This window comes from Opisthocomus hoazin, chromosome 18 (genome assembly GCF_030867145.1).
Source record: "Opisthocomus hoazin isolate bOpiHoa1 chromosome 18, bOpiHoa1.hap1, whole genome shotgun sequence".
Classification (NCBI taxonomy): domain Eukaryota; kingdom Metazoa; phylum Chordata; class Aves; order Opisthocomiformes; family Opisthocomidae; genus Opisthocomus; species Opisthocomus hoazin.
The window spans coordinates 19,799,297-19,809,606 of record NC_134431.1 but is presented as its reverse complement, the minus strand read 5'-3'; the positions used below and the strand labels follow the sequence as shown (position 1 = coordinate 19,809,606).

The window sequence follows — 10,310 nt, the reverse complement described above, 5'->3', positions numbered from 1 at the left end:
GCTGTCGCCCCACCCACGAGCAAGGGCCTGGGCCAGCGCCGCGCAGGCCCTGCCGCCGGCTCACGTGGTGGCGCGGGGTTCCGGGGCGGGGGCTGCGGCCATGCTGCGGAGCCTGGGCCTGGTGGGCACTATCGCGGAGGGGGACGTGGGGCCCGAGGACCCTGAGTCTGGGAGCTCCGAGGATGAAGAGGTGGGGCTGAGTAGGATCGATTGCCTGGATCACGTGTGGGCCGGGCCTAGTTGGATCGGGCCGATGCTGGCCCAGGTTGCCTTGTGCCAGGTTGGATCGCGCTGGGCTGGGGCCGAGGTCGGTGCGCTCCGGTCCGACCGTCCCGTGGTCGTTGTTCGTTGGTGTTACCACAGGAGCTGCGCCGGGCGCCGGGCCCCAGACGGCGGGACTCGGCAGGCGGGGACTTCAGTGCCGGCTTCGTGTTCGGCGAGGCGGAGGCGGGCCGGGAAGGCGCCTGGGCGGCGGCATTGCGCCAGCTCCGCGGCAAGGTGAGGCCTGGGGCCGGGACTGGGCCTGCGGTGCCTGAGGCCGCAGTGCCCCACGTTCTCCCGGGCTCCACTTACAGCTCCTCTTTTGTGATTTCCTGCCTAGAGAGCAGCTACGACGCTGGATGAGAAGATTGAGAAAGTGAGACAGAAAAGGAAGTTCCAGGTCAGGGCCTTTCTCTGTCATTACTGAAAAGACTGGTATAGATTCGGCACTGTGCTGCGTTCCCTCCAGAGGCATAGACTCTGAAAGCATCCTGAGCTGCAGTGCTCAGGCTGCAGCTCATCACCTTGACTGGGTTTGCAGCCACACCTGATGTGTTGCTGAACTGTTGAGAATGCAGAATGGTTAATGCTTTAAGGTTATGCAAAACCATGTATCTGTGAATGGGCTCATAATAACAACAAACAAAACTCATAAAGGATTGATGTTTGGTTTTTGTTCTTTCTTTTTAAAACTTTTTAAAAAATCTTTTTCTAGGAAAGAGAAGCTAAACAAACAAAATTGAGAGATGAAGATGTGGAGACTGAGAATAATCAAACCAAAAAGAGAGAGTGTGAGGATTTTGGTAGGGATGAAGAAGAAGAAGATGCGGAGTCCCAGTATTCATTGGATGATGAAACTATCTTCACAAAAGCAGGTATTAGCAGTACGTAGAGAGGTGGTCAGGAGCAAGAATCTGACAGACATTTGGCTCGCTGGAGAAAAGTCTGTAGCGAAGCCTCGCTGGGAGTGGGCAAGAACCTCTTATTTTTTGTTGTCTTCCTTCTGCAACATTCCTTCTGATTTTGGTCAAACTGATTTTGAATGGTAGCCGTAGTACTTTAATCAAACTCGTCCCTGAGAAAGGATATTTGCTTAATATTTTACTCTGTTGCGTGCCTGTACTGTTTCTGAGGCTTCTTTCTCAATAACTCATCCAGAGTAAAAAGTGTGAGATTAAGGTAGTCACCATATCGTGTTATGTGTTTAGCTGTGCTTGTTAATTCCTGTCACATTTCTCTTTGTCTGCAGATACGGTCAAAGTGAAGGAACGGAAGAGATCGAAAAAGGGAGAAATGGTAAATGTTGGACAGAAAGACATTAGGTCATTTTCCAGCATTTCTTCTGGAGGAATTTGACTTTGGTTAACAAACTGTAGCTCAAAAACCAGCCCAGAACCCTTTGATAATATGTGTTGCTGCCTGTGTTGTTCCAGTTTTTTTGTTGTTGCTGTTTGTAGGAAACAGAGAGCTTTTTTGAAGATGCCTCTCAATATGATGATAACTTGTCATTCCAGGACATGAATCTTTCACGACCTTTGCTAAAGGTAATTACCTAGTTTAGTTACTACATATGTTACTCTGAAGAATGTTGTACAGCCTCCCCTCCACTAATCCGAACTGTCAAATTTCTCTTTGCAGCCTCTCTGAAAAGGAAATTATGTAGGAGCTAGTGTCGTAGTCCTTTAGGAGCTGTTATTCCCAAATAATGGAAACCATTATTTGATTTGCAATATGTCAACGCTGTCTTGAGTGAGACGTCACAGAATCACAGAATGCATGAGATTGGAAGGGACCTCTGGGGGTCGTGTTGTCCAGCCCCCTGCTCAAGCAGGGCCACCCGGAGCTGGTTGCCCAGAAGCATGGCCAGGCAGCTTTTGAATATCTCCAGGGATGGAGACTCTGCAACCTCTCTGGGCATCCTGTGCCAGTGCTCAGTCACTCTCACAGTGAAAAAGTGTTTCCTGGTGTTCACAGGGAACCTGCTTGTGTTTCAGTTTGTTCTCATTGCCTCTGGTCCTGTCACTGGGCACCACTGAAAAGAGCCTGGCTTTATCCTCTTTTCACCCTCCCTGCAGGTGTTTATCTGCATTGACAAGTTCCTCCCCCCCCCCAGCCTTCTCCAGGCGGAACAGTCCCAGCTCTGTTAGCCTTGCCTCATATGTGAGGTGCTCTAGTCCCATCATAAGCTTCGTGGCCCTTTGCTGGACTCTCTCCAGTATGTCCGTGTCTCTCTTGTAGTTGGGAGCCCAGCACTGGGCACAGTATTCCAGTTGTGGCCATACCAGGGGCAGAGTTCAATTACTGTATCTCATTTGTAGGCAATCACAGCTCTTGGCTTCAAGCAACCAACACCAATTCAGAAGGCTTGTATCCCGGTGGGTCTTCTGGGGAAGGATATTTGTGCCTGTGCTGCCACTGGGACAGGTAGGGGATTGAGCAGGGCACAGGAAACATGGAGAATTAACTATTCACAATAATTGGTAATTCTTCATGATAACTTCTTAATTTTCTTCTTTAGGTAAAACAGCTGCCTTCATCTTGCCTGTCCTTGAGCGCCTGATTTATAAACCTCGTCAGGCTCCAATAACACGGGTATTGGTTCTAGTGCCAACACGAGAATTGGGTATTCAGGTGCACTCTGTCACAAAACAGCTGGCGCAGTTCAGCAGTGTCACAACTTGCCTTGCTGTTGGTGAGTATAAAGTTACTTACGTAAACTGTACAGCTTGCTGTAAACTGCTATACAGAACTGGGAATTCTGTGTTAGAAAGCTCGAGGCTGTACAGTTATTGCAGGCACGCTTCTTGTAGGTGTGCTTTGGTTTAAAATCTCACTTTCCAATACCGTGCTGTACTTTTTGTTTGTTGCTTTCTGACAAGGAAAAGGTGGGGTCACTTCTAAATGTGGATGTGGTATTAATCTGAGTTGTTTCCCATTCCATAGGCAATTTGGATCTGCGTACTCTGCTGCAACCTGCTCAGGGAGTCAGCAGTGCATGTTTGCTGTCTTTCAGGTGGCCTAGATGTAAAGACTCAGGAAGCAGCTCTGCGCTCTGGGCCAGACATTCTTATTGCCACTCCTGGGCGACTGATTGATCATCTCCACAACTGCCCTTCTTTCCACCTGAGCAGTGTTGAGGTGCTGATTTTGGATGAAGCGGACAGGTAGGCTAAGCAGGACAGCAGTGAAAAATAAGATGGTAGTTTTCTGCTTTGCTTTTTCCAGGCTATAGGGCAGTCTTTGTTGCCCTGCCTTTAAGTAATGTTTTTTAGCTAGAACCAGCTGAAGCTGCCTTACCTTGCTGCTTTTCTCCTGTGTAGGATGCTAGATGAATACTTTGAGGAACAGATGAAGGAAATAATCAGGTTATGCTCTAACCACCGTCAGACAATGCTTTTCTCTGCCACAATGACAGAAGAGGTAAGACAGGATGCTGAGAAGCATATTGAGGCAGAAAGTTAATAGAAGTTTGTCTAGTCTTTTACCAGAGATTATGTGGACTTTTTTTCCCTCAACCTGTTCTGGTAGGTGAAAGATTTGGCTTCTGTTTCCTTGAAAAATCCTGTCCGAATTTTTGTGAACAGCAACACAGATGTTGCCCCTTTCCTGAGGCAGGAATTTATCCGGATCAGACCCAACCGAGAGGGGGACCGTGAGGCCATTGTATCAGGTTAGTGGTGAACAAAGAAAAGCTGGAATCAACAACTAGAATAGACAACTATGAAGCAGGCTCCTGAGAGGACTTTCTTTCAGCTCTGCTGACACGAACCTTCCCAGATCATGTGATGCTTTTCACCCAGACCAAGAAGCAAGCTCACCGTATGCACATCCTACTTGGGCTGATGGGTCTACGGGTTGGGGAGCTTCATGGGAACCTCTCCCAGGCACAGCGGCTGGAAGCACTCAGGTATTAGCAGGCTTAATTGGCAATGATGGGCAAAAAAAGAAGTTAGGGTTTGGGGCAGAAGTGGATTGCTGTGTTCATTGCTAATGCGTTTGCTATCTCTGCTCAGGCGCTTTAAGGATGAGCAGATTGATATTCTGGTAGCTACAGATGTGGCTGCACGTGGACTTGATATTGAAGGTGTTAAAACAGTGAGTATTTGCAGTGCTGACCTTTTTAATGAGTCTTTTAATACTCTTTCCCTACTAATACTATTTCTGTTGTAGGTAATCAATTTTACCATGCCCAACACCACCAAACACTATGTTCATCGAGTGGGTCGAACAGCAAGAGCAGGCAGGGCTGGTCGTTCAGTTTCACTTGTGGGTGAGGAAGAGCGCAAGATGCTGAAGGATATTGTGAAGACTGCCAAAACACCAGTGAAAGCCAGAATTCTCCCCCAAGGTACACGCTTCACTGAGGTAAAAAGCAGGAGAGCAGTAGGCAGGGAATATCATAGTACAGAGAGACACTAAAAGAGGTGCTGAAAAATAAGATGAACTTTACATGAGCTGCTTCTGATGTTCACACTGTATCATTTTCAGATGTCATATTAAAATTTCGAGAGAAGATTGAGAATCTAGAAAAAGATGTGTATGAAGTTCTGTGCTTGGAGCGTGAGGAACGTGAGATGCAGCAGTCAGAGGCCCAGGTAAGGGTTTTTTTTTTTAGGAAATTATTTTTTTTACCTTAGTTTTTTTAGGATGTGGAGTAGCTATACTGCCGAAGGAGGTTACCCTAACGTGCTTAACCTGCCTACTTTAGAAACAGAAGAGAGAGACCTTTTCTTAGCCACCATGAGCTCACTTCTTGCCTGAATTATCTCAGATCAATAGGGCAAAGAAGCAGCTGGAGACAGGAAAACAAGGGACTGTGGGTGAGGGTTTGGAGCGGTGCTGGTTCCAGACCCGTGAAGAGAGGAAGAAAGAGAAATGTGAGTCATGACACTGCTGCCATGTTAAATTCTATAGCTGTAACTGGACTCTGCTCTGTACTTTTACAACTTTCTTTATTCTGTGTTTTTCTTTGTCTCTCCAGTGGCTAAAGCCCTGCAGGAGTTTGACCTAGCACTACGAGGCAAAAAGAAAAGGAAGAAATTTATGCAGGATAGACAGAAAAAAGTCCAAATGACAGTGAGTACATTTATGGACAAGTGGGACCCTGGGAAGACTATCCTAGTTTTCCCTTAGCAAAACCTCACATCACTGTAAACTTGCATTTTAACACCTTTCAGCCAGAGGAGAGGTCACAGTTTGAAATCTTGAAATCTCAAATGTATGCTGAGCGGCTGGCAAAAAGGAATCGCCGAGCAAAGCGCGCCAGAGTGTTGCCAGAGGAGGAATCAGCAGCAGCACTAACAGGTGGAGGCTTTTGTTTTACACCTGACTTACTTACATCAGTCACTTTGTTACAAGTAGGTAAACTAAACAAATTTGTTTAGAGGGAGGCACTGATCTTTGAAGGAATGGCCACTGGTGCTGGCCAGGATGCTTGTTTGCAGAGAGGAGTCCTTGCTTTTCCTGATTTTTAGGCTAATTGTTGTGGTTAAGGCTACTGGGCTCTAGTAAAAAAGATGATGCTGTGCCCTTCTGTTTACAGCCAATGTTCTGACTATTGTCTCTGTGTTAGGCCCCAAGTGGAAGAAAAAACTCTCTGTGTTCGATGAAGAGCTTACCAACACAAGCAGGAAGGCTCTGAAGCAGTACCGTGCCGGGTAATGTCTTAACTGTAGTACAGAAGTCCAGACTTTAGTAGGTGGGATTTTTGTTTTTGCATATTTGGACTTTCTCAGGGGTACTTTGACTGATATTGGGGGGAAAAGGTGGGCAGAGCAGAGAAGGGATTCTTGCAAGAAGTACTTGTGCTGTTGGTGTACGTCAGTGGGTTTTGTCTTTACCTTCTTCCACTCCCCTCTCTCTTAAAAAGCCCATCATTTGAAGATCGAAAACACTTGGGTATGGCTCAGCATAGGAAAGGAGGAAACTTCAAATCCAAGTCCAGGTATAAGTCTGTTTACTTTCTTATTCAAGGGTTTTTTTGTTGTGGTGTTGGTTTTTTTTTTTCTGCTTTCTCTTTCCTCTTCTGATTGTTTAAAGGCCCTTGCTAAAATGTTTGTTGGTTCTGCAGTAGCTTACCGTCCTACTACAGGTCTGATGCTGGGGGCAATTAAGGATACTGCCTTTAGTAGCACATTCCTAGGTTTCTACTTGGGAGAGCATTGCCTAGAAAATGCTTAGTGCTGTTCCTTATCTATCATTGAGAGTTGGGCTGCTGGAATGTTATTTCAAATATCTTCTCTTTCAGGTACAAGAGAAAGTAAGAACCGTTGGTAATTACCAAATGGTAATTTGGACAGTGCAGACATTTCAGACACACTGTCTCCAGGGCCTGGATTTCTTTGTACAGCAGGGAGACAACTTCACTAAACTGGAGTAGTTTTTTTTCAAGTTCTGGAATAGCTTTTGGGATGTTCATTAATATCTGGTGGAAGACCCTGTGGAAAAACATCTTCAGCAGCCCATGCAATAAAGGATTGGTTTGTTTTTTTGCCTAAAATGTTTGTTGTTTTATAGGATAGCTAGAGCAACAGAGAGCCTGGCTGTGTTACATCTTTCTGTCAGACTTTTAGTTCATGAAAGTTGTCTTTAGGGCAAAAACTGGAGAACATTTATTGCTTTATTCATATACTTCTGTGATCTCAATTAATATGGCTGAAAAGAATTTTTGTGGTTGAGAGCCTATTTCTACAATAGGGGAAAAAAGTTTTTCAGACTAGTTGTCACAAAGATGGTTTTGGGGAGAAGTCACAGGAATTAACAAATCTCCAAGAGGCTACTATCTGAACAAAGGCTTATGTCCAAGGGATAACTGAAAAGCAGCTGTAAGCTGAGGCAAGAAGGGAAGACTACAGTCAGAATATACAGGCTGTTCATTGTTGTATTCAATTAGTAGCTTTTTTTTTTTAGTAGAAGCAATACAGCTCCAGCTATAACCATCGAACAGGTTTACTGCAGGTTCATAAGCAGCAGCTGAATGCAGAGCATCAGCAATCACTATTCCTGATATGGGCACCATTGTACTTGTTCCACTGTGAATAAAGCAGGGACAATTCTGATCAGTAACCCATACTTAATTTCATCAAAATGTTAAACTCCTTTCAATTTTTCCATCTCCACCATCCCATCTTTTTCTCATCAGATTCCTGTAAGGAACACAGAACAATATAAGTGGCCCAGACCCAACTGTTAACTTCTGAGCTGTCAATACACATTGAGCTTTTTGCTTCAGACCTGCTCTTCTAGGGTGACCAAAGCGCAGTAGTGAAAGGTAACAGCTGCACTCCTAAAATAGACCAGTACAACAGTGACTCAAAAGTACTGGGTTTTCCAACTTTATTAAAAAGGGCAAACTTTACAAGAAGTAAAGAGAAAATGTACATAACAGAGTTTTGACAGGTGGTACTGCTCAGTATATTCCCTGAATCGGTCTTCTCACAGTTCAAAGGTACATTATAGTGTCCTATGGCCTTGGTGGACGCATGCCAGGTGGAGGGGGTCCTGGGAATAAAGGAAAGAGTTGAATATTGAAGAGGAAAGAGGAAGCAAGTCTAAACCAGAAAGAAGTTATTGCTATGGTAAAAGTGGCCTTGGGATCCCTTTTTTGGCACTGAGGCATCTACTGACAACTAGCATAGCTAGGCAGGCATTGAAATCGTCTTTCAAACATTTTATGTTATTGCTTATAGCTTCTAGGCATTTAAGGTAACCTCCACTCACCTCTCATTCCTGGGGGTGGTGGTCTCATGCCTGGTGGGGGCATTCCCATAGGAGCACCTCGGCCAGGTGGCATTCCCATTGGTGGGCCCATAGGTGGTCTCATGCCTGGGGGAGGTCCCATCATTCCTTAAGCCAGAGAAAGAACAAGCATGTGAAGTACAGCTGAATAGCCAAGGCACTAGTTGGCTATCAGAATAATCCTCCATAATACCAGATCTTCATCAGACTCTGATAAATACCTCTTTACCATCAATTTTGCCACTAACATGACCTCCTTGCTGCCTCACTCTATAGAGTAATTCCTACCTGGAGGAGGTGCTCCTCTGCTCATGGGTGGGGGAGGACCCCCACGCCCTGGTGTGTACTGAGTTGGAGCTCCTGCTATACTAGCAGTGGCTGCTGCAGCTGCAGCTGCAACTGTTCCACGACCCTGCGGTGTCATGACCTGTAAACAGAATAAATAGGTTCACAGAGAAACAGCACATCTGCTTCACATTAATAACTAAAAAATAAGATTTAAATTATCCCTTCAGAAAACTACACCAGTCTCCTCTTAACACATTAAATAACGCTACAAACTTGTAACACAATTCAATGATTACCAATTGAATTCTGTGCAAGAAGCTGCACTTTTCAAGCCTCTTCTTCAATCATGTAAGACAGAGTTCCTAGGGGGATCTAGTACCAAAAAAGCCTTGCTAGGCTCAAACTCCCTGGTAACAGAAACTAAGATTACAGTTTTTCCACTCAACCAATTTCTTGCATCACATTGGTACCGAGAATTGAAAGCCACCCCAGAATATACCAGACAACTCTTTTTTTAATGGGTCACAGCATCTCACCTGTTGGGATGGTCCTCCCACTCCTCTGACAGGGCCAGCTAATCCTGCTGGAGCCTGTGGCATGGGTGCACCAGCTGGTACTCCCCTCCCTGCTGCTCTTCCAACTCCAGGTCCTCCAGCAGCTCCAGCAAGAGGTACCCGGGCAATTCCAGTCTGAAAACAGACACCCAACAAAAGAAAGATTTATCAAAACAAAAGTCCTCAAATCCTAGCAATGCCCACAGCCCCCTTTTGTCCACTTAATGTCCAAGCCCCCAAAGGGATTAGAACTTCCTGCAGTGAAATTCATCAGACCTAGTACAGCAGCATCGGGAAGTCTAGGACAATGCTGTAGTAGCATTCTCCTGCAAGGAAGCAAGTTTATCAGATGCCCCTTCCCTTTCTCCTTAGTTCTATGCTCATTCTCCTTACATCTTTCGGAGGTGGCCCTTCAACTGTCATGGACACCAGGTTTTCTCCTCGCAGCAACACAAGACCAAGGACTCGTTTCTCTTCCCGTTCTGGCTGTTTTGAGTTTTTAGGTCTAGTGAGAAGAGAAAGAAAACATTGCAAGGCAGGGGGACAAAAAACAAACAAACAAAAAAAATCAACGCTGCTCTTTGAATTTGCAATAGAATATATGACTAGGTTACTCTAGAGAGGATAACCTACCATAAAAACCACTTTTTAATGCACCTAAGCTAAGTACATAGAGAAGTCTAAGTACAAGATGCGTATTGTCTTTGTGATTTTTTCCTCATGATGCCTAACTGTTACAGTGACTACGCTAGCATCAGATAAAGCTATATTTTGGTTCTTAGGAAAGACTGAAACAAAGTGCCCCCTGAACCTTTGGTAGCTTGTGGATTTGACACATGAAACTAAAGCCATGACTGCTTCTGCAGAACCCGGCGGCAGACGTCGCCTAGCAGCTGCACCTGCCCCGAGCGCGCAGACGGCCCCGCGGCCTTCCGCCGCAGCAGAGCTGCGGGGCCGGGCAGCGGGGCCAGAGGCGGAGCCGGGCAGCGCCCGGTGCGGGCCGCGCTGCTCACTTGATCTTGCGGAACTCGTCGCAGTCGCAGAGGATGAGGTTCATGTGCTTATCGAAGGCCTTGAAGGTGCCGATGAAGACGCGCCCGTCCTGCAGGATGCACCGCATGCGGTAGTCGATGTGCTGCAGCATCTTGCTGCTCTTTCCCACCGTCTGCAAGAGACCGCGTTACACCGAACGCCGGGGCGAGGCGGAGCGGGCCTCACTGCACCTAGGCCGCGTGGGCCCCCTGGCCGCGTGGGCCCCCTGGCCGCGCGGGCCCGCCCGAACGCTCGGCTCACCATGGCTGCAGCTCCCCGTGCTCCCTCCTCCTGCCGCCGCCGCCGCTACTCGCTCCCACAACACCACTCGCTCCGCCGGAAGCTCCTACGCGTAGCGCCCGCCGCTTCCGCCCGCCCGCACGCGGCTGCCCCGCCAGTGCCGCGCACCGCCCTTTCCGGCGCGCGATGGACGCATTT

General features: G+C 46.9%; 2 protein-coding genes across 2 annotated transcripts; one reads left to right on the top strand and one right to left on the bottom strand.

The window, feature by feature from the left end:
• The first annotated feature begins 80 nt into the window (after positions 1–80).
• On the top strand, positions 81–6,719 carry DDX27 (DEAD-box helicase 27). The gene is made up of 21 exons (XM_075438710.1): positions 81–190; positions 364–498; positions 602–661; positions 977–1,136; positions 1,511–1,557; positions 1,719–1,805; positions 2,580–2,685; positions 2,780–2,953; positions 3,275–3,425; positions 3,582–3,681; positions 3,790–3,931; positions 4,015–4,168; positions 4,275–4,356; positions 4,432–4,609; positions 4,750–4,856; positions 5,033–5,138; positions 5,243–5,337; positions 5,439–5,565; positions 5,834–5,918; positions 6,131–6,205; positions 6,509–6,719. The coding sequence occupies exons 1-21, from the start codon at positions 101–103 to the stop codon at positions 6,522–6,524; spliced, it is 2,277 nt and encodes a 758-aa protein (XP_075294825.1). The 5' UTR covers positions 81–100; the 3' UTR covers positions 6,525–6,719.
• Positions 6,720–7,572: 853 nt separating this feature from the next.
• On the bottom strand, positions 7,573–10,284 carry SNRPB (small nuclear ribonucleoprotein polypeptides B and B1). Its single transcript, XM_075438719.1, has 7 exons — positions 10,134–10,284; positions 9,854–10,005; positions 9,234–9,345; positions 8,823–8,975; positions 8,287–8,425; positions 7,981–8,106; positions 7,573–7,761 (listed from the first exon to the last, which is right to left on the bottom strand). The coding sequence occupies exons 1-7, from the start codon at positions 10,134–10,136 to the stop codon at positions 7,724–7,726; spliced, it is 723 nt and encodes a 240-aa protein (XP_075294834.1). The 5' UTR covers positions 10,137–10,284; the 3' UTR covers positions 7,573–7,723.
• Positions 10,285–10,310: the final 26 nt, after the last annotated feature.

Bases quoted from the DNA above. Each gene is read 5' to 3' on its own strand.
- DDX27 (XM_075438710.1), top strand. From the start codon at position 101: ATGCTGCGGAGCCTGGGCCTGGTGGGCACTATCGCGGAGGGGGACGTG. The intron at 662-976 runs GTCAGGGCCTTT...ATCTTTTTCTAG, and splicing joins GACAGAAAAGGAAGTTCCAG to GAAAGAGAAGCTAAACAAAC. The intron at 5,338-5,438 runs GTGAGTACATTT...AACACCTTTCAG, and splicing joins AGAAAAAAGTCCAAATGACA to CCAGAGGAGAGGTCACAGTT.
- SNRPB (XM_075438719.1), bottom strand. The intron at 9,346-9,853 runs GTGAGCAGCGCG...TCTTCTCACTAG, and splicing joins GACGAGTTCCGCAAGATCAA to ACCTAAAAACTCAAAACAGC. The intron at 7,762-7,980 runs GTGAGTGGAGGT...CTTTATTCCCAG, and splicing joins ACCACCCCCAGGAATGAGAG to GACCCCCTCCACCTGGCATG.